The following is a 23915-nucleotide window of genomic DNA, read 5'->3' as shown; positions in this document are numbered from 1 at the left end:
ACATTTCAGGAAAAAATTAATAGAGTGAAACAGATATATAGGCACATCCTGGCAATTTTTTAAATTGTAAGAACAGCAACAAAATTGTATATGTGCCAAGGCAGGAAAAACAGGGTTTATAAAAATAAAACTAGGCTTCCCAGATATTTTCTTTACAACTCTAAAGTCAGAAAAATCATGGAGCAACAGGTATGGGATTTTGAGGGAACAGAACTGCTAGCCAAGGATGTTGTACAATTCTGTATTTATTTCTTGTGTGAAGTCAGCACCAAAGCATGCTTAGATCCACACAGACTCAGAAAATCACTATTCATGCTCCCTCCCTGAAAAATTTATGTTAAAAAATATTCCAGTCAATGAAGAAATGAATCAAAATTTAGAACTCAAAAAAAAAAAAAAAGAAAGAAAATTAGGAAACTGTAGTCCAAAAGAATTTCTGGCACCTCCCTTTGTTTAACCTACCACATCAGCCATGCGGTTTGATTCTGGGCTCGCTGCTGGTATGGGTGTCCAGGGGAGCCAGGCGGGACTGCCCTCGGGGCACATCTTTGGCTTTGCCTCTTTCTGGAAACTGGGACATGAGCTTGCGTAGCCACAATCAACCGACAATTAATATGGACTCTGTTGTCATGACCCATAATCCCTTAAAATGATGTATGCTGAACTACTCTTCCAGAATTTTCTAACAGCTACACCACTTGCTTGTGGGAACACTGTCCCAGAAGACTTTTTGAGGAAGTATGTGTTTCTCCCTCACAAACACAGCAACAAAATAAAAACCAGATTAAATGCCATACTAAATGCCAAGATACCTGAATAATGATTTTCTTAAGTCACCCACAATGATGACTCTTTTTAATTGGAAAAGATTGATCTCTCACAAAGCACATTATTTATTGTTTTCTAGGCCCTCCTAATGATGTTTCTTTGTTATCTCAGCTGAAACATAATATACAGAGAAAAAAAGACCTAGGGAAATACACCAAGATGGAAGTAGTAGCCATCTCTGTAGGTGTTAGAATTCTGGATGATGGTATTTTTTTCTTTAAAGTCTTCAGTATTTTCTCAATTTTCTTCTGTGATTATGTTTTAGTTGTATAAAAAGTTGCTAAAATTAGGGGTTCCTGGGTGGCTCAGTCAGTTAAGCATCGGACACTTGATTTTGGCTCAGGTCATGATCTTAGGGTCATGAGTTGGAACCCCGCATTGGGCTCCGCATTGGGCATGGAGCCTGTTCAAGATTCTCTCTCCCGCTCTCCCTCTGTCCTCCCCCTGCTAGCTTTCTCTCTCTCTAAAAAAAAAAAAAAGTTGCTAAAATCAATATAAAGTATGAACACAAGATATTATCGCATTGATTTAAGAATACACACAAAATTATATAGCAATAGTTATAACTAAGTGGTAGATTAGGTAATACTGTTTTTCATAAGTACATATTGCTTTTGTAATTAAAAAAAAAAAAAGACTAATTGGGGGGCACCTGGGTGGCTCAGTCAATTAAGTCACTGACTCTTGGTTTCTGCTCAGGTCATGATTCATGGGTCCTGGGATCAAGCCGTGAGTTGGGCTCCTCACTCAGCGGGGAGTCTGCTTGAGATTCTCTCCCTATGCCCTTCCCCCCGCTCATGTTCTTGATCTCCCTCTCTCTCAAATAAATAAATGAATCTTTAAAAAATTAGTAAAATAAAAAAGAGTAATTTCATTAAGAGAAAAAGTGTAAAAAATGTTGGAGTCATTCAATACTTCATGGATTTTAGAAGGAGGAAAGGTAAACACTGAAGAATGCTTTTACTATTACTGATGGTAAAGAAAATCTGCCCCATATCTTTTCCTCTAAGGTGCAATTTCTATTCTCTTGTATTTACAGCTCCCTTTCTGCACCCCTAAAATATATCTATTATTAAATTTGAGTTCTTATAACTGGCTCTGTAAGATTGTGCCCATCTAATGCTTTAAATTCCATCCCTCAGGCCTTCACTGAAATATGTTGCTAAAATGCTCACACTCCCCCAGTGAGTCCAGATGTGTTAGTCAAATACTTTAAATAGATTTGATTGCAGGTTTGGAAAGGCTTCTCTCTTCCAGTGTCTTTAAAGAGGCTGGTGTTAAATGTTTTCATTTTTCTTTTTCCTGCTCTAGTCCTTGTATCTTCGGCTTGTTAGTCCATGCAACTATTAGTTTTATAATTCCTCTACATCTGAGGAGGACAAAGCCAAATCACAATGACTGATACAAACAAATAAGTGAATTCGTTCTCCTGGACACTTACCCTAGGCATTCCTCAAGCATTTGTATTGCAAATGCAACATGACAATGATATCTTGGTTGTAAGATTCCATTAAAATTGCTGCCAACTTCTTAGGATCATTAGTGGTTGTATAGGGGTCAAACACCAAACAAGTAAGAACTATTTATGATTGCTGGAGAGAAAGAGCTCTAACCTTCACACAAAGCATTCATCCCCAGGTATGTTTACATGCGTCAATATAATAGTGGCTCTTACCTCACCCTAATCATTTTTTCTCCTGGTTATATCTTCCTGAAGTCCTCCTATGTATCCTTTCTCTTGCACTTCCAAATAAAATGCAGCAGGATAATAAAGAGAGAAAGAAAAAAAAAAATGCCAAAAAGTACCCCTGAGCCTAGAAAGCCCTTTTCAAACTGACTTTGTTTCAAAGGCCTGGGTTCGTCTGTGGAAGCCGAACCCACATGTTTGCATACGCTTAGGGACATGCTATTTAACCTCTGGAAGCATATACTAGTCTGCAAATGGATTACCAAAACCCAAATGAAGCTTCTGAATCTCATTTCTTGTTCAAAAGAGCAGTAGGTAATGAAATATTTAGGAGAAAGGATTGGTTTCAGGAAATCTTTCTGTGGTGATTTTGAGAAGGAAAGAGGACGGTAACCAATCGTGGACGGTGGGCAGGGCAAACAAATCCAAATCACACTTGGTTTTATAACTGTGCACACAAAAGCTAAAATAATGCCTAATGCAAGATAGTTTCCTTGAATTCTCTCCAGGGCCTCACCAAGGACTAACTTGTATGTGACATAAAGAATAAGAGATTCCCTGGAGACAGACCATACTGGAAATATGCCTTGACTACCAAGTCATCCCACCCACAGGTCTGTGTACCCTATCATATGTACATGGACAGAATTTGGGGAGATGATAAATAATCTTCAGTCTCAAACTGTATGAATCTCTACAGTGATTTACACCACGGGAGCGGGGAAAAGCCTCTGCCCCCTCTTCACTTCTGCTGGCTGAGACAGAGCAAAACAGACCAATGTGTCCAGGCTCAGCACAAGACAAGAGTTGTAAATCTGAATTTCTCAGAAGCATTACGAAACAAAATCAGAATTCCTTGACTGGCTGATAAACAGAAGAAAAATTCCTTCTTCCTTTCCTTGAGGTGGAAGTTCAGCCTTTTGTTTCAAACTTAAAGTGCAGTCTGCCTCTATAACACAGAAATCTCAGATTATGTCCCCCCGGCTGCATTTGTAACAGAGGTCCTTATGAGTTTCCTCAAGCCCCTTATAGATACGGAAATAAGGTACTTTATAGTCTAGATATTATGAAAAAAGAAAAACAACCTAACACCGTGCTATAGCAGTTGTTGCCTAAACCAACAATGCCTATATATTCAAGATGTAACATTTAAGCTTTCGAGTAATAACACAATTAGTGATATATGAACTAGCCAACTACTCACTTGACCACGTTAGAAAAGATTTCCTTTTGTGTGTAAATAGTTTAATCTAGATTTATAGTAATAAAGAATAACATCCAAACGCATTATTTTGGGGTCTGGAGAATAAAGAAACTCTATAGTTTTCAAATCATAAATTATTTGATAGATAACTTCTCTGGGAATATATTTAAAAGGTAAGAGTAGATAAGGAACTGAATGACACTCTACAGATTTTCATGCTAGTAAAAGGAGGAAAATGTGGGGTTTTTTAAAAATACTTTTATTTATTTATTTGAGAGAGAGAATGAGAGAGAGAAAGCAAGAGAGTGGGGGAGGGTCAGAGGGAGAAGCAGACTCCCCGCTGAGCAGGGAGCCCGATGCGGGACTCGATCCCGGGACTCCAGGATCATGACCTGAGGCGAAGGCAGTCGCTTAACCAACTGAGCCACCCAGGCACCCTGTGGTTTTTCATATGGGAATTTATTTTTTAAAAATTTAACCAAGAAACAGGATAAAATCTTAATGTTTACTCTTACTTTCTAATTTTAAAGAAACATCTGCCTTCCATGGGTACAAAAAATTCATTACAAATTTGCTTGTCAAGAAATAATCTATTACAAGCAACACTTTGTAGCACATAATCCAAGTGTGTCTGACGCAATTTGGGCTTGCTATGGCAAGAAAGTCTCACCTATTCCAGCACTCTCCTCCATGAGACCAACTTTATATAGACTTAAACAGTGTAAAGTAAATAAATAAATAAAATAGAAATTAATAATTAAAAAGGAAAGACTCTAAATTATATTTTCATGTGTACTGGTAATGAAAATGACAGCAGAAAGTTCAGCGAACTGCAGTGCAGAATCCATATAAGGAGGCTGTAACAACCTCCTTATATATATTGAATATATTGAAATATATTAAATATTACAAAATTGCAGAAAGAGGAGGAACAAAATTTCTAAAAACATTTGGTAACATAGAGGAAAACATCATGATCATTTTTATACTTTCTTGTACCCTTTGGAAGGATAGCACATTTGCAGGACCCTTCCACGGACAAGTCGGCCAGTGTTGACAGGGCACATAATGGTGCGTCATTCACTGGAGGAAGAAATTCAGTGTCAAAGAAAAATCGTCCCCAAGTGGAAAGGTTTGGTTTTACTCCTTTTCCACAGAATTGATCCAAATCAAAAGAGTCTTTCTTTCTTCCTTTTGTTTATGAACCAGAATAATGGGTTCATCCAGGTGAGCACTGTCCTTTTTCCTAGTGTACTCTCATGAACAAAGATGTCCTTTTCCACTACAGCATTTGGTTTCTCCCTCTAAATCTGCCATGTTCACCAACACAACATTTAAGGTTCAGCAATTCCTATAGGGAAAACACCCTCAATAACTGGCTTCTGTTCCTAAATAGAAACTATTTCTAAAGGTTCTTTCCCCAGGAACACTTTATTTTTCATTAATTTTTAATGATTTCCACTTATATTCTAGAATCAAATCTTGGTTAAGACTAAATTTGCCAATATTCCAGTCGGAGGTCTTTGCAACCTTATTATCTGTTTCAAGGTAGAATTCACAATTAAAAGCAAGAGAAAAGGAAAGCCCAGTATGGTGGGAATTACCTCATCTGATCCTTTCTTTTCTCCTGACTTGGAAGGTGATCCACTGGTTTTTCCACTGACATGCTATAAAAATATAAAAAGAAAAGAAAGAAAGATAATGTTTAAAAGAAGGAGGTAATACAGGATAATATAATAATAACTTTAATCCCGAAGGACTAAATATGTAGCCTGTAAAAACAAGGACCCCTTTAATCTTCCTTCTGAAAATGCTGATAATTCTACACTGACATAGATGGTTTTCAAAAATCAAGAGAACCTACAGACATTCATTTGGGATGTAGAAAGTCAGTCTATAATTAACCGACACAGATCTGATGGTGATTCCAAGGCGGCATCTCATCTCCTACAAAATGCCTCACGCAATTTTAAAGCCCAAATTGCCGGCATGGGAGACAACGTGGTTCCTCATGGAGTTTTGATGTCTAAGGTCCATGTGGAGCCTAAAGCCATACTTAAGCCTCAGTTCAGCATGGGCTCAAGGGAGGAGCACAGCTTCCAAGTCTGCCATTGCTTCTGATGGTTCTTGGGAATTCCTCAGAGTTCTTCCCCAGTTATCTTCCAGGAAGACAAACCCTGCAGTGGGAAGACCATACCCGCAACTTCTATTTATTATGGCTTTAGGATTTCATTATGTCCAGAAACAGAATTATTTTTCTCACCAGTACAGTGGGAATGAAAGCAAGTATTTTTATGTGGCACATAAAACCTTCAGGTAGCTTACATACTCATTTGTCTTGATGATAAGATAAAATGAGCCATAAAGTTTACTGACTTTTTTTGAGAGATTAAAAAAAAAATTATATTCCCAAAAAGGGTTACAAATAATTGTTTCATTTCTTGCACATTGTGGGATGTGCAAGAAAGTGGGAAAAAATAATCTAAATATAAGGAAATAAAAGCTCACGATTGGGTTCAATCCCGACCATCTTCAGTTAAACCAAAATACAAAACTGTACAACATTCCCTAAAGCAAATCATAACCTGGATATGTAAGTCAATGAAATTATTTGAATTAAAAAGAATGGTAGTAACAGTAATATTAATAATAAAAATTTATATCATTCTTTATTATTTACTGTCATACATATTCTTATTTGATACAAAAAAAGAGGCTCATGTGATTTTTAGGGATGGAAAAACTAAGAATAAGAAGAATTCATTGATCTTTCATAAGGACACAGACCTAGTAAATGAGAAAAGTTTGCATAGCAGGTTTTCTGACTTACAATACGTTGTCACTATAACATGCTAAATAGAATAAGGTAATATTTTCTTTAGTAATATCAACATATATTTTATTTATTTATTTTATTTTTTTTTTTTTAATTTTTTTTTCTTAAGATTTTATTTATTTGCGAGAGAGACAATGAGAGACAGAGAGCATGAGAGGGAGGAGGGTCAGAGGGAGAAGCAGACTCCCTACTGAGCAGGGAGCCCGATGCGGGACTCGATCCCGGGACTCCAGGATCATGACCTGAGCTGAAGGCAGTCGCTTAACCAACTGAGCCACCCAGGCGCCCCTCAACATATATTTTAATTAAAACAAGAATCCAAGAAATATCTGACACATGGATGAAGCCTTGCATTAAGAATTCTCTGTATGAAAAACTAGGAGTAAATCACTTTTATGCGTGGAAAATTCTTCCCAAAATGTAACACTGTCATGGATCAGTGAGTGGAATCCACTCCATGAAAAACCCCAGGCTTCAAGAGCTTGGTGAATGAACCCCCGTACAGGGCCTGTTCCACCTTGATGTCCTCGTCTAGCATTTGTCTGTCCACAGTTGAGGGCAAGCAGTATTGAGTAGTAAATGAATCTGGGAAAAAAAAAATCTAAAAGCCCACATATATATCAGTGCTAGATGGTAAGAGGTAAGTTTCAGAAGATTCCTGAAGGCCAGACTAGGGGGAAGAATCATTCACCATTTGCAGACAGAATTTAAGAGGGATAGATCTACAGTGACAGATTGAGCCAATCTGGTCTCCTTCCAGACTTGGTAAATTTAGAACCCTATCACACTCACTATTATGTCCAAATCCCTATCTTTCTCAGATTAGAGACAAACATTAACAACAACAAAAATGCACTGTTTTACTGAGCATATTGAGTGCCTCATCACTCCTCAGAAGGTATTAGTATTCCACTTTACAAATGAAAAAGCTTAAAGAGGCACTTGCTCTTGTCAGGCATAAGGTTCCCTGCTCTCTACAAGGTCCCCTCTGCTTCCTGCTCATGTGGCAAATATATATGATGACACACTGCCCTACAGTAAATGTGCAGACAGCCCTTTCTCCCTAAAATTTAGGTATAATGATGTTTTTCTTTAAAAATTTTTTAAAAGGGGCCCCTGTCTGGCTCAGTCTGTAGCGCATGCAACTCTTGATCTCATGATCATGAGTTCAAGTCCCACATTGGGCATAGAGCTTACTTTAAAAAATGCAAAAAAAAAAAAAAGTAAATAAAAATAAAAGTTTTTAAAAAGTCATCTCCTGGGGGTGTTCCAAAATTTCAGTCCTCCAGATTAACCAACACCAACAGTTACTTGTTTCCATTTAAACACTCAAAATCCCTCAAATTATGTAGGTTCTAAATAGTTTGGGATGGATATATATGCTAAATACTTTTAAAATGTTCAGTTATAATGACAACTTAGAAAAATTATGTACTATAAAAATTGGTATTTTGTGACTTCAAAAGAAATATTTGCTCTTAGTAGAAAGCTTTTTTTTTTTTTTTAAGATTTTATTTATTTATTTGACAGAGAGACAGCGAGAGAGGGAACACAAGCAGGGGGAGTGGGAGAGGGAGAAGCAGGCTTCCCGTGGAGAAGGGAGCCCGATATGGGGCTCAATCCCAGGACCCCGGGATCATGACCTGAGCTGAAGGCAGGCGCTTAACGACTGAGCCACCCAGGCGCCCCAGTAGAAAGCTTTTTTACAACATAAAGTATAATGACATAAAAAACACCATCAAATGAGACCATTTTTTAGGAACTCTATGGATTATATTTTCCCAGTTTTTTTTTTAATCCAGCTTTTTTTTTTTTTTTAAGTAGGCTCTATACCCCAACACAGGGCTTGAACTCACAACCCTGAGATCAAGACCTGAGCTGAGATCTCGAGTCAGACGTCTAACCAACTAAGTCAGCCAGGGGCCCCAACCCACCTTTTATTACAAAATTTTTCTAACACACAGAAGAGTTAAAAGAATAATACAATGAGAACGCATATTCTTACCACTTAGATCCAATAACTATTAAGATTGTTGCTACATTTTGCCATATTTGCATATATTATAGACAGATCTATCTCTCTATCTGTATTTGGATATGTACCTGCATTTGAAAGTAAATTGGTTAAAATTTTACCCCTAAACATTTCACTAAACATCTCCTTAAATTGAAGAATCTTCTCCAAGTAACTCCAATATCATCGTCACTCTAAGAGAATTAACAAGAATTACCGAACACCATTCAATTTCTAGTAAATAGCAACTTTATGAATGAACCATTGCCCTGACCATTTGTCAGGGCTTATTCAATATCCATCAATCTATTAACAATATAAATAGTTTTTGCTGAGAGATATTCAAAGTGCCTGATTTTTTATTTATTTTTTAAAATTTATTATCTTTTTAAAATTTGAGTATAGTTAACACACAAAGTACCTCATTATTTAATTCATGGCATAATTAAGCACATTCTACATGACTGGGCTGATGCAAAGAAATATTTGGGAATGATTTATGTCAGATTCAATCAAGCTTAGGAAACCTGTTGCAAGCCTAAGAGGGAAGAGAGAAAATTCTGTCCACTACAACGTGCAGTGGGTGGGGTGGCGAGAAGTGAGAGAAGCATGGAGAAGAAGGAAAGCACTGATAGGTCCAGAAGAGAGCCAAACCACAAAACTGATAAATCCATGGAGGACTTTTCTAGATAAGTGAAAGGAAACGAATATGTTCTAAGCATCTACATACTCTGTGCTAGCCCAGTGCTAACCATTTCCCCTAAGAGATCTCCTTCACTCCCCACAGCAACTCCAGAGGTCCACACTGTCACCTCATTTTATGGATAAAGAAATTGAGGATCTGAAAGATGAGGTCCTCCTCTGTCACACCACATATCCGGATTATATTCTATGGGCCAGAGACTGGGCTACTCTGGATCTAGTGAAAAGCTAGTTGAGATCATGGGACTCACATCAAAAGAGTCTCAATCCAGGGCACCTGGGTGGCTCAGTTGGTTAAAGGACTGACTCTTGATTTGGGCTCAGGTCATGATCTCAGGGTCATGAGATGGAGCCCCACGTTGGGCTCCTGCTGGGTGTGGGGCCTGTTCAGGATCCTCTCTCTCTCTCTCAAAAAAAGTGCTGTGCCCCCCAAATTAAAGGAAAAAAAAGTCTCAATCCAGTGCTCTAAAATGAAAACAACAAACCAAAACAGAACCTTCCAATTGTGAAACTGGTTTGCTTTATAAAATCAATCAAACATTCAGTCTTGTCTTAATAGCTGGAGACCAAAGACAGGAAACACAGGATGCTAACCCTAATGCAGTAGAAATTGGATGGGGAGAATAAGGCTACAGAAGTCAGTCGACACATGGAGTTAAGATGAAAGACATGGTATGTGGCAGGAGTTCAGAAGCAGGGAAAAAGCAGATAAGGGACTTCACCATCTTCCCTCAAAAAGAAATAATTTTCCAAACTATTTTCACCCCCGTGGATCACTGTGTATTTGGCAAGTGTAGCTGGCCTCTGGCCTCATTGGAGGGGAAAGCTTTTTATATGCTTAAAATTTTCTGCTACAGCAAACGCATAAACCTATTGGGAAATCAACAAGAGCCAAGAGCTAGTAAGGCTGGCAGCCTGTGAGCTCCCCGAGCCGAGGACTTGTGCTGGTGAGCATCTGTGCAACCTTCCCACTGCTACCCACATACCCTCTGAGAGACACGCACACAAGGGCACAGGTAACACAGAAGAAAATAAAAGCAAACTTCTATACATATATAAAAGAAGAAGGAAGACAGAAAAAAAAAACTGAACTTTTACAAGCGCAAGCCCAGCTGAGAGAGTACAAATGCTATGTGCTTCTGAAATGCCTTTGCTTCTTAAAAAAAAAAAAAAAAGTTGGGGTTTTCTTTTAGGGGATGACAAAAACATTCTAAAATTAAACAGAAGTGATGTTTCCACCACTCTGTGAATGTACTAAAAAATACTGAATTGAATTGTATGTTTTGATGGGTGAATTCATAGTTTGTGAATTATATTTGAATAAAATTGTTTTTAAAAACAGTAAAGGTTATTCGAAAACAAGTCGAAAATTTTTCTTCTTCAACTTGGAGGCAAGGCCATAGAGACCAATATTTGCATGTCCAGCGTTAGCTGTGGCAAAATCATGAAGCAATAAGATGTTATCTTGGTGCCCTCTGGACTTTCCTTGTACACAGAGCTCAGCTCTGTCACTGCGTACCATTGCATATGGTAAGAAAAGCTCATTTCAGGGAAATGAGGGCTTCGGAAAACCCTCATTTAGCAGTGGGTCCCATCCTTCAGTGTAGATCACAAGCACCTAAGACACTTAGAAACACTCATGCCAGAATGTAGGAAATTAGTTTGTCTAGAGTTGGGGCCTGAGCATAGATGTATTTTCCTAAGATTTCCCAGCTGATCTTACTATGCAGCTAGGACTGGAGACAACTGGTTTTGAGAGGAGATTTGTGGGCACCATGACAGGAAGCAGAGGGCTCTGCTCTTCAAATCACCCCAATGAGTTGGCACCCATGGGGAGATTCCCCTGGTCAGGCAGGCTGGGGCGGCTCTGAGGCTCCTGGGTAAACTCTGATTGCTCAAGGAAGGAGCACAGTGCCCTGTGTTCACACCAAGCATTTTCTGACTAATTCTGAGCCTTGCCCTATTTATGGCATGTCGTATCCTCCTATCTGCTCATTAGTCTCGATTTTCTTAGTTTCTTAAGCAAACAAGTTAAAACTTTGCTATATTCTTATTATTCTGGTCCTGTGATAGAGGTGTGACGAATACTTCTTGACTGAATGACTGCTATTTCCATAAACCTCTAAACATTGCCTGGGAAGTACTTTTACTCCGTTGAGGTCAGTAAACTAGATAAAAGAGAAAGAAGCACCCCCCCCCCAAAAAAAAATAGCTTGAAAAATTAAAAGACAATGTGTAAATTGGTATTTCCTGCAAAATCCCTTAAAATCTATTCTTGTATGTATTCTGCTTGCTAAAACAGTAATGTTCGGCAAACAAACAGAAGGACCAAGATGTAAAGCTGGTTTTGCTTTAAAACCATCTCCCTGGAGCAGCTCTGGGCCTTTCTGCCCTCAGGTGAATTCCTTGCCCAGGGCCCCTGCTCCCCCTGCCCTGTGGACCAGGGATATTTGGGATGGACGGTGTCGGGTTTGGGAGGCAGTGACAGGAGACTGGATGTGGTGAGTGGGTGGTCTTTTCCCCTCCTTTCTGCCTGTGGGAGGCTCTGTAGTAGTGTCTCTTGCAGGATGGGCCAGCTGCAGTTGGGAGTTTCCACAGGGCGATCCAGCTCCCTGCTAGTCCCTCCTGCATAGAAATGATAGCAGCTTCCTGAAATTTTTAATCTCTGGGTTGCCTCACCCTCCCCAGCTGGCTTCCCATCAGCTTCTGTTACCTGGGTAACCAATTCCCTGCATTCCATTCTCTGGCAAACTCAGATGGGAAAGAAAAAGCATGGATGTGAAAGGTTATGTGACCTTGGCCAAATAATTTAACCTTTCTGTTTTCTACTCGTAAAATGAAGGTAATAGTACATAGCCCAGGGGCTGACATATTTCTGAAAGGAGCTGATGTTAATGAGGAGACTGGCCCATTGCCTAGTTCATTTTAAGAATACAATAAAAGTTATTCCACTCCCTTGTTTTTCTCTGGCATCAACTGGATTGTGCTGAATTATGAAACAGTAAAATGAGTAAGAGATGTAAGCAAAGGTTTAAAGATTTCATTTTCTAAGGTTATAAATGTTAGAACAGAGAATTCAGTTTCTTACTTTTTGTAAGTACAAAGCAACCAGGTTCATCTGATAAATTTGTGTTTAGTTTTTTGTCTCTTATGCTTGTATATTGTATTAGTCTCACATTTCCATATTACATCTAAGGAAACAAAGTATATGGCAAATAGAGAATTCCTTTTCCAAACAATCTAACCAAGTTGGCCACAGGCATGACCCTTAAATGTGCAATTCCCCATGTTTTAAAATGCTTTAGGGGGCACGCCTGGGTGCCTCAGTCGATTAAGCCTCCAACTCTTGATTTCAACTCAGGTTATGATCTCATGATATCAGGGTCTTGAGAGCCAGCCCTGCGTGGGGCTCCACGCTGGATGTGGAGCCTGTTTAAGATTCTCTCTCTCCCTCTCCCTCCACCCCTCCACCCCCATTGCCCATCCTCCCCCCCCCCCGCACTCACTCTAGTTCTCGTGCACTCTCTCTCTTTTAAAAAAATAATAAAATAAATAAAATGAAATAAAATAAAATATTTTGGGAGAGGTGTGTGTGTGTGTGTGCGTGCGTGTGCTTGGTGTGTTGGTGGGGCTGGGAGCTAAATAAAGGAAGTGTGGCACAATATTATCAGGTTGATAATTATTAAAGATGATGGGTATATGAAGAGTTCATTATATTATCCTCTCTTCTGTGATAAAAAGTTTTGAAAAAGTTAGAAGCCTCTTATCTCAAGCATATGTATCTCCCTAGAGTCTCCCAAAGGTAATATCTTAGCCATTTCCCTTTGTTTTCAAACTAAAATCTCCAAACTCATAGAGAAGAATAGAGTTGATTTATTTTTTAAAAAATCGGTAAGTAGTTACCATGTGCTAAATATTGTATGGAGAATAATTACTCAAGAAATATAAGCAAATAAAAGGTCTGGCCTGTTAATACATGATATCTTTCTGCTCCTCTAAAAACATTTGCTATCAAATTCTAAAATTACAGGATAACTTTCTTTGGGATTCTATAAACGACACATATTAAGGATTAACTGCATGGCCATAATTCTGAAATCTCGATGTTTCTCCTAAACTCTATGTATGATTCTTCCTAACACTTTAACATTCTCATGGATAAGTCAAGATGACACTGTTAAGGGCATGCCCCTTTTGTCCAGTTTTCAGAGGTAGCATCGACTGCCTCTTTGCCAAGTTCAGCTTCTGGGATCTACCTGCAGTAAGGCTTTTTGAATTTTCTCTAAGTCAAAGAAGATGCCATGAGAATTTCACTAGTTACTTTGTTGCTTTTATAGTAGTCAATAGGATGCACTTGTGATTTTTATCTACGAGAGATGCACAATTGCTATGTCCACGGAACTCTTTACAGAACCTGACATGTAGTAGGTGAACAATAATTACCTGTGAACATATTTGGCCTTTCTTGTGTTCTATGAGTTCTCAACAGTCAAAATGAATTCCATACTTTTTTAAGGAAACTCTAACCACAGACCTCTTTTCTCCCTGGGATAAATACCTCCTCCAACTGAGAAGGCAACTTACATAAATAGTGTTCACTGGATGGAGTTATTTCACATTTTTCTTAACTAAAAGACACCTGATACACTTTTTTTTTTTTACAACAGAATATGAAAAAAAAGCAACACAGATACTTGAACACAGTGCTATGTATTCAAGCGGATTATATAAACTGAATGGGGATTTATTTTTAATGGGGCTTTATAGTTTTAGTTTTGCAAGATAAAAAGAGTTCTGGAGATAGATGGTGGTGATGGTTGCACAATATGAATATGCACACACTGCCTAGCTGCCTCAGTTGGAGGAGCGTGCTACTCTCGATCTCGGGGTCCTGGGTTTGAACGCCATGTTGGGTATATTTAAGATTACTTAAACAAATAAAACTTAAAAAAAGTATATGAATGTACTTAATTCCACTTAACTTTATACTCACAAAGGGTTAAGATGGCAAATTTTATATGCATATTTTACCACCATAAAAATTAAACAAACAAACAAAACAAAAAGGAAAAGAATAGAATAAAGATGGGCTGCTTAGAGAAGTCGTATTACACCAGACAACCTACTCAGAAGTAAATGCCTACCCATTCACCTTAGAATCTCAAATGGCCACACACGTTTCCAGCCCCAGCAAGCTACACCATTCTTTAAAAAGCACTTTGTAGAATATAATTTACTTTCTGGGAAGTGCCAAAACTGATTAGAGAACATCATCAGATGTTACTCCTAATTTAAAAGTCTTATCTGCAATGGGAAGCAAACCAGTTTAGAAACTATCAACCAAAAGGGCAAAGTTGTGTCTGACCTCCATTCTCCCAGACACTCTAAGGCCTGCGACCTTTTTTCAGATTCTATAATTTGCATTCCTTACTCCTAAAAGTCATTGCAGCCAAGTGGTTTGTCCTGCCAGGAAGGCTTCTGACACTCTTCCCAGACTGGCCACAACGATGGGGCCTCCCAAATGACTGGGCTCCTTGATCATGCTGCCACTGGGCCCATGGCTCTAATTAGACTAAGAAACACCTTTAATTAACATGGCCTAATCAAGTCAACTTATGACTCAGGAATGTGATTCCTGATGTCAACTAAATTTACTCTCCTTCATGCTTCATCATTACGATGCTCATCTGATGTTCTTCAGATCTAGCTTTTTAAAGTTGTTTTGTTGGGGTTTTTTTCTACAATCACATAATTCTTTGGAAGATAAGATCAATGACATTGATGGTGGAAATATACATTGTAATGTGTTTCACTGACTGGCTTTATAGGTAGCACTCCCTTAAACAACATCATAGATATATCTTTTAATTATTTTATCTTATGCTGCCTAGATTTTTAAAGTTATGTCATTCACAATCTTCTTCAGTATTTAAAGGATCCTAGTAAAGATACTTTAATTATAGGATTTATCAGAAGCATTATATATATCATATATATATAGATATATGATATATATATCATAATACATAATATATAAAATACATGATAAAATTCATATATAATATATAAATCATATTTATATATTATATAATTATTATAATAGTATATAACATCATATATTGTACAGCACGTAACACTATATAATTACATTATATTATAGAGTATATAATACTATATAATTTTATTATATTATATATCATATTATTGTATATTATAATTTATATTGTATATATGCAAAATATGTTATAAATTGGCTCCATGGACCTTTAGAGGATTTATGGGTGAGCTTTTGTGTATTTGTGTGTGTATTTTGCTGAGGGAAAATGGTCAGTAGCTCTCATTTAATTCTCAAAATGGTCATGATCACCCCCTCATAACCATCAAACAAAAATGGTTAGGAAGCCGTGTCTAGAGCTATACTGTCCAATACTATTGCCCTTAGCCACTCATGCCTTTTGAGTACTTGAAATGTAGCAAGTATGAATTGCTATAAGTTTAAAATGAACACTGGATTTTGAAGAATTAATATAAAAAAGAAGATCTAAAATATCTCAATGGTTTGTACATTGATTATATGTTGAAATAATGTTTGGAATATAGTGGGTTAAATAAAATATATTATTAGCATTAATTTCATCTGTATTTGCTTTTGTTCATGTGGCTACTAGGAAATTTTAAATTACCTATCTGACTCTCACAACATTTCTTTCAGATGGCACTGGTTTGGGAAGAATCAAAGCTGATCACAGACAGTTTGCTGATTCTAAGAGGCAAAAAAATTTTATAGTAGTTCCCAAATTGGATTATAAGAGAGATTTTAGCAAAATGACGGACTATGCCTAAACATAACAGGGTTAGGGGCGCCTGGGTGGCTCAGTCGGTTAAACTTCTACCTTTGGGTCAGGTTATGATTTCAGGGTGCTGGGATAGAGTCTGGCATAGGGCTCGCTTCTCAGCAGGGTGTCTGCTTCTCCCTCTTCCTCTACTCCTCCCCCATCCCCACTCCTGCACGCACACACCATCTCTCTCTCTCTCAAATAAATAAAATCTTTTAAAAAATTAAAAAAAAAATAACAGGGTTAAAAGCACTGATTTAAACTACTTCAAATATTCCAGCATAATTTCCTTTAGAGAATCATGAATTTGGAAAGCGAAGTCTGATGTCAACTCTGAAATACTGCCATCCATATTTGCAGATAATTCATGTGGTGCATTTTGATAAGAACCTTAGGACAATAATGACTCAAAGCAAACTTTTGCTTTTAGCACATAAATAAGAAAACGTAATGAGAAACAATTACAATGAAATATCTAAAGGGAAACTGTAATTCCCAATCATTAAAAGTATATGGGTATGGTACTTTGATTTATGAATCTTATCAGTCCCCACCACCCCTTATGTGGTGCCTATTATAACCCTCTTTCTACAAACGTGGAAACAGGTTCAGAAAGGTTGACTCATTGCCCTTTGAGAAAAAGAACTATCGTCTTATTCTCCACTGTGTACTTGGAGGCTAGTACCCGTCTTGGCACAGAGTAGATGCTCAGTAATGGCCATTGGCTTATCAGGGACAGTTTACTGATTCCAATATAAGGTTTTCTCTAAAGAGTGTCTGATTACAATAACCTTGCTTTTCCCAATACCACATGCTGAGAAAGCGGTGTACTTAAACTAAGTTTCTGAAATTCTCCCATCAATCAGTGGGATATAAATATTTTGATTCTCACCTATCAACACATCTTTTGTGTATTTTTTGTGGAATAAAGTACAGAACTGCTCTTGCTCTCTCTGTCTCATTCTCAACAAAGGTCTTGATCTCACTTGCTTCTGCTCCTCGGAGTTTTGGGTTTTCTCCTTGCCCCCCATCCCGGCTGTCTCTCCTCCTTTGTGTTGGAAAATGCATGTCCAAGAACATTTCTCTAAAAGCTTCGAGCTTTGCTTTAGATCTCTGCTCTTGCGAGCTGAGTTCATCCAGGAATCCGCATCCAGGGACGGAATTCCTCCAGCAACAATTCCTGTCCCGTTCAACTTGCGAGCCTCCTGCATCTGCTCACATCGACTCGCACGCCTGGGCGTGCTCGTACATACCACAGTAGGGTGAGTCTCGGCCTCTCCCGGAGCCTAACCTGAAGTCCTAAGAGGAGGTCGCCCCTGGTCCCTACCCTTTCCCAGCCAAAACCCGGACAATACCATCCGCACTCCCGGAAAGGCAAAGCAAACACACTCCCTTCCCATTCCTGCCCAAGCACGACCGCTCCTATTTACCGTCTTGTACCACCAGCTTGCGAATGCCATGGCGACAACTGGTGTGCTCTGAGATGCGCCGCGGAGGGCCCGGCGAGGACGCGGGGTGCGGAGCGGCAGGCACGGGGCTCCCACTTCGCCTGCCTTGGAGCTGGCGAGCTCTGAGCTCGCAAGCCCTGAAGCCGTCAGGAGGCAGGGCACCTGGGTGGCGCCCGAAGCCGGCCCCGCCCCCGCCGGCTGGCCCCGCCCCGCCCGATTTGGCTCGAGGTTAGCTAGGGAAGAAGTTTTATTTCTCCGGGCAGCCACGCCCTGCAGCCTGGGTTTTACACGGAAGAGAGGATTCCGCCGTCCAGTTAAACTACCCCACCCACTCTGGGGGGTCCCAAATGAACTTTTTCCTCCTTTCAGCCCTATCCTCATTTCACCCACCTCTCACCATCCAACTTTTCCCGACGCGGGCCACCCCCTGTCGAGCTCGCGCCACGCCCAGCGCGCTTGGCGGGGGCCCGGGAATACCCGGCCACCTCCAGCCTCCCGCGCAGCGGCCGGCCCTGAGCCCCGCGCCCTTCCCCGGCCCGGGAGGGGGCGCACGGGCCGGGAGCTCAGGCAGGCTACGCCCAGAGGAGGGGGCCCACGGCTCCGGGGCTGGGGTCCTCCCAGCGTTCAGCCCTGCGGCTCCCGGAGGAGCGCCACTCACCTCCTGGGTATGGCGGGCCGCTGCAGCGCGCGGGGGCCGCGGGGAGGCGGCGGGCTTCTGGCCCGGCTGAGACATGGCAAGGCCGCTGCAAACGCTGACTCGGGGAGCGCGCAGCGGAGACTAGAAGGGAGGCCCGGGCGGGGCGCTCTGGGAGGGAGGGAAGGAGCGGAGGGGCCGGAGGGCGCGCCAGTGAGGCAGCTTTTCCGATCCAGCCCCAAGCCCGCGCGGGGGCTCCCCCTTGCCCGGTCGGGTCCTCCCCTTCCTGCCCGCGGCTGGCTGCTGTCCGCGTTGTAGCAGTCCGGGGCTCCCGGGGCTCAAACTTAACACCCTCGGCCCCGTTGTCTTCACCCAGAGATCCTGCCCGCCTCCCAGGACTCCGCTGCTCCCCGTGGTCGCAGGGAGGAGGGGCTGGAGGTCTCAGGGTTCCTCCTTCGACTTGCCCGGACATAGCTTTCAGTTGTGCAACGGGAAAGCGGGACCCGGGCGTGGTCTGGCTACGCCTCGACACTTCTCCTTAAAAATCTCCAGAATTAAACACCTTTTCTGCAACCTGCCCTGGTTTAGTTTGGAGAAGAATTTACCAACTCAAATCTGGCCCAAGCCTGGACCGTCTAGATAGGGAAGCGGATCACAAAAGCAAATTGGTCTGTGCATTTGTTTGTATAGATGTGTGTGTTTTGTGTAGGTGTGTACGCTCGCCTCTGTGTCTTTTATGTCATCTCACTTCGGGTTTTTTTGGGGGGGTGGAGGCGCAATTTTGAAAGTTTAAAACGTCTTAGGGTAGGAAGCCGTAGGTTCCAATCCAAACCGAAGAATAGTCCCAAATTTAGACCCCTATAGCCTTTCTGGAGCCTGGTCGGTTTTGTTTCCGAGGCCAAAGTGTTTTTAGTGTTTGACTCATCTTAAACAACACTTCCTGGTTTGGGCTTGGATGTGAAATACAACAAGCCTGTCTAGCAAACGCTCATCTGCTGAGACTGTCGGCCTCCCATTCTGCGTGTTTGTGATCAGACCCGCCTGAAAAAGCCTGTTTCCCTGCAATGACATTGACACTTTGGACCTGGAGGTGACCGCTTTCTGTAGTGGTGTAGCGCTGGAAGAAACTGTAGAGGGAATGATAGATAAAAATACACATTCCTTGCCCTCCAGGAACTTAGAGTTTAGCTGAAGTCATATGGCATTTGTAACACATGATCATCTGGGTGACAATGAGACATGTACAAGTATGAATAAGTACATATGTGTTTTGGGAGTTTGGGGTTCTCTGGATTTTGGTGATTTTAGGAAGGGAAAGGAGGCTTGAGTGGGCAGGCTGCCTGGTGGGATGTGGACAGAGGTAGAGAGGGTGGGGGCAGTACAGGAAATATAAAAATGCTTACCCCTCTGGCTGGAGCTGCTGGTCCAAGTTTAGGAGTAATCAATCCATTTGCCCACTTACTATTTACTGAGCAGCTACCGTGCTAGGTGATATAATTGATATCAAAATCTATAAGAGATAATGACATTAGCCTTCAGGCTTTGCTGAAGGGTTGGCAGTCACGTAAACAGAACAATTATGGGCTAAACTATGCACTGATGACTATGAGTCAAGAAAAATTACAAATAAGATGAAGAAGAGGGTGGTGTTTTCACTTTCTCTTGAACTCAGTGAGGAATTTGAACTTCGATACCACAACCAGCAGTGGAGCATCTTAGGGAAGATCATTTTAAATATATATGGCAACATTTGCTATGTTTTTATTTGCACACATTTTAAGTACTGCATTCCTTTATTTACTCAGTAACAGGATGACTGCAGTGTGTCAGGCTCTGTGGAGGTACTGGGGACCTCACAGTTTAGGAGGAAAGACAGACTAATTCACCACCACATGACCATGGGACAAGGGTAAGGGAAAGGGCTGGCCGAGGTATTCCAAGAGTGCTATAGGATCCTGAGGGACTTCTCACTCTGACGGTGGAGTGGGCTGCCTGGGGAGGGGGGCAGCTCAGGGGCTCCTTCCTCCCCCCATGTTTGACTTGATGGAACTGAAACCTCTTCCACGTAACCTCCACATTGTATCTTCTCTTCATCCCCACTACTGCTGTAGCTGTTCAGGAGCTCATCACTTCTCATCAGGAAACACGTAAAATGAGAAAAAAACAGGATGGAGTCTGGAGAAAAAGCCAGAAGGAGCTATAGTGGGGCAGAAGGAAGTTAGTAAAGAAGTAGGTACCAGAGGCCAAGGGTGGAGGGGCTTCTAAAAGGAAGGGCTGGTCCGCAACATAACATTTCACTCAAAGGTTGGGTCAGACAGTGAATGAAGAGTGTCCATGAGATCTGACAGCTGAGAGGTTTTTGGTAACCCAGCCAGTGGGTAAGATTGAGGGGGAGGCAGAGTAGTTCTCTGAGGTACTCAGGGTTTCAATAGTCCCTTCTTTTGGATGGTATTTCTTTCTACACCACCACATACTTCTGGAATGGAAGTTAACCCCAGAAACCCAGACCTTCTGCCTGACGTCCAATCCCACTGAAACTTACCTGTCCTATCTACCATCTTGAGACTCTCTGCCAGGTTTGCTCCCCTCCGTAGTGACATTTTCCTGAGTAAGCCAGAAAGAAAAGAATCTTTGCAAATAGGCAAAGACACGGGCAAAATATGCAAAGGCTCTCAAAGCCTCCTTTCCCTTATAATGTGCATGTATCTGAGTAGGAGCTTCATGCTGCTGACTGTTGCATTATCCAGAAGAATGGCTTCAGTGGTTAAATCTGTGCATAAAGAAGATGAACGTGTGCTAGTCAGTAGTAGGAGACTATGTTTAGAGCACAAGAGCTTTGCCACGTGCTATGGTCTGAATTTTTTTTTGCCCTGTATGTTCCCATATTCGAATCCTAATGCCACGTGCTATGGTCTGAATGTTTTTTTGCCCTGTATGTTCCCTAATTCGAATCCTAATGCCTCCCAATCCTAATGATTTGGGAGGTGATTAATTCATGAAGGCCGAGCTCTCATGGAGATTAGTGCCTTTACAAAAGATGCCTCAGGGGAACTCCCTTGCCTCTTCTGCAATGTGAGGATACAAGCAGAAGTCTGCAGCTGGAAAGAGAGCCCTCACTGGACTATACTGGCACCCTGATCACAGACTTCCAGCCTCCAGAACTTCTAGAAAAATATTTCTGTTGTATAAGCTCCACAGCCTGTGGTATTTTGTTACAGCCAGCTTGAATGGACTAAGACACCTTACTTTTCAGATCACACTGGGCTTGTGTATGGGTGGCCGATGGGGTGGCAGTAGGGAGAAAGGATGGAGATGGAAGGATGGAGGGACAGAGGATAAAGAGAGGAAAGAATAAACAGCAGATGAAGGATTTTTTAGTTTTCACTGTTACCAAACAAGAACTTGAGTCATCCACATACCTATAACTAGGCCCTCAGGTTTTACTTCTCATCCTTCTCTATCTCATGCCTGAAGATAATAAACCACCTGCAAAATACCTTCAGGCCTTGTTCTTCAGCATGACAGAACTTCCTGTTTCTTGTCTGTGTGGACCAAGGACGACTAGGATCCTATCCCCTTTTCAGGGATTTATTAGGGAGGACTCATGGGATCAACACCTGTGGACCAAGGACGACTAGGATCCTATCCCCTTTTCAGGGATTTATTAGGGAGGACTCATGGGATCAACACCTGTGGAAGGGAAGGATGGGCCAAAGGAGAAGTTGAGTGGGATGCAGACCCAGTAGAAGCCTCCCATAACCCTGCAGGGAATGACCATGGCAGGGTGCCCTTTGGAGCAGGTTGGGGCTGGGGAGAGAGGGCTGAGCCCCTATGAGCCTGCATCACTAGTCCTTGGGTATGGCTGAGGGTGAAGGGAAGATGGCTTCAGGGGAGAGAGGTGGCTCCCTTCAGCCGTGGCAACCCCCAAAGGGGGCTGAGAGATGAGGGCTGTGTGCTGGTGGCACTCCTAGGAGCTGGAAGAAGGACTCTTTTATTCCTGACGGGGATTCAGGTAGCTTATCACATCCATTACATTCCTCGGTGCGATAGAACACCAGAAAACTTTGCAAATAGAATTGGGGGGGGATTAATATTACTAAAGTATGCTGTCCAGTTGCTATTTAACTAAATATTAGGTCTGAAAATACTCCCCATTTAATTAAATTTCTCCCCGTTTTACAACGACTTTTGCCTTCAAGAGGCGTCACTGAAGAACAATTTGTTTCACATAGTGGCTGTGCTGTTAATACTAGCAATCAAGATATAGAGAAACAACAATTTTAAAATTTGATTGCAAAGAATGATTAGAAATGAAGGCAAAATATATTTCTTTTTACTTTCTAGTTTTGTCTAGTGCTTTTAAAGCAAAAAGAAAAAAATTGCTGTAGAGGTCTGGCAGCAGGCAAGGAAGTAGGTAGAAGACACCCCTATTTGCTAGGAAGCTGTAAGCCTTCCTGTAAGCTAGATATCTTTTGCTTTCCTTACTAATTTCCCTTAGGTTTGTGGCTTTCCATCCACGGGGCTATGGGTCCATGAAAAGAGCTCAGTTCTGAGTCAGTTGTATTCCTGGGGCCAACAACTAACTAGTGCTGTGTGAATCATCTCTCTTCCTTGCTTACCGTCCTTGATGGTTCCTTAGTGCCAACAGGATGAAGGGTAGATCCCTTACTATGTCCTCCCAGGACCTGACGGATTTGTCCTGGGCAGCCCCAGCTGCAGCGTTATGCCTTCTCACACCTGTGTTCCAGCCATGCCCTCCTGCTGTCAGATCCTGGAACATTCTTGGCTCTTCCCAATTCTGCCTAACTTCTTTCCCAGGTTCACAGGGCAGAGAAGTACAAAATAAGTACCGTATAAATTGTAACTGTTACACTTATTAACACTTATTGAAGGAAACCTCCTTCAAAGATTTTACCATTTCAAGAAATGGTAGTGACTTCACTTCTCTTGCTCACTGATCTATCCCCGGGGCCCTGAAGAGTGTCAGCACATGGTATTCATATTTTTGTTGCAGGAGTTGTTGGTATCTCCGTAAAAGTATGGCTATGCTTTAGGAATAGAGGCAATCATAGGGGAAGCAGCCACTCTACTCCAATTAGTAGGTTGAATCATCTAAACTTGCCTGTATTCAAAATTTTTGACCTACAGCGGTAGCAATTTCGTACAGTTTAATCTTACACAATTGCTAAAAGGATTTAAACTTGATAGAAGATTCAGCCTTCTGCTGCTTGATTTGTTTTAAAAACGGTTTGTGTGTGTTTCAGGTCAGCAAGCCTCACACCCCCAGTAGTCCTTGGTTGCTGGCAAGGACAGTGCGTTACTGTGTTTCCTTTACTAGGTATTCCTCACCTTAGTGGCTGTCTGATATTGCAACATTTTGTTTCAAGAGGGCATGATTAAAGTTCTTCTGCCATGAAAGGTCACTGGTGCTTGGGACTGGGAATGTAGCCTCTCCCAGGATCCATTGTTTATCAGTTTCTTAAATATTTGAAGTCTAGGGGCCAGATAGCTAAGTCCTTCTCCCTCTGATCTGCTTTGTGGCCTAGATCAAGCCACCTTTGCCACCTTGCCATGATAAGTCCGTCTGAGGCTAGTGGATAAGTATGGTTGAAGAGTCCTGAGAACTATATTATTTGATTCTATCTCCCCGCTGTTGCATGTCCTGGATTGATCCTCTAATTTTCTTATCCTCTCTCCAGCGTCCTCTTTGTGAGTCAGCCATCTCA

The 23915-nt window shown here is 41.3% G+C and overlaps 1 protein-coding gene and 1 non-coding gene across 18 annotated transcripts in view; one reads left to right on the top strand and one right to left on the bottom strand.

Moving 5' to 3' along the window:
- Positions 1-18603, bottom strand: part of CAST (calpastatin) — a 117874-nt gene extending 99271 nt beyond the window's left edge. For 11 of the 17 annotated variants that reach the window (XM_045899047.3, XM_064596417.1, XM_045899053.3 and 8 more), the window contains exons 1-2: positions 17538-17693; positions 5324-5386 (exon numbers count right to left, since the gene is read on the bottom strand). In XM_045899047.3, the coding sequence (XP_045755003.1) occupies positions 5324-5386; positions 17538-17567 (93 nt within the window). In that variant the 5' untranslated portion in view covers positions 17568-17693. Of the gene's footprint in view, positions 1-5323; positions 5387-17537; positions 17694-18213 lie in introns of those variants that run through there. The other 6 variants (XM_045899082.3, XM_054513025.2, XM_045899093.3 and 3 more) reach the window with 2 other exon arrangements.
- Positions 4317-4440, top strand: LOC123836766 (small nucleolar RNA SNORA28). Its single transcript, XR_006789059.1, has one exon. It is a non-coding gene; the product is annotated as a small nucleolar RNA SNORA28 (small nucleolar RNA).
- Positions 18604-23915: the final 5312 nt, after the last annotated feature.

This window comes from Mirounga angustirostris, unplaced genomic scaffold, assembly GCF_029215605.1.
Source record: "Mirounga angustirostris isolate CCGP_5_RB_7025 unplaced genomic scaffold, mMirAng1.0.hap1 SCAF_7, whole genome shotgun sequence".
NCBI lineage: Eukaryota > Metazoa > Chordata > Mammalia > Carnivora > Phocidae > Mirounga > Mirounga angustirostris.
This window is presented reverse-complemented; position numbering and strand designations above follow the sequence as displayed.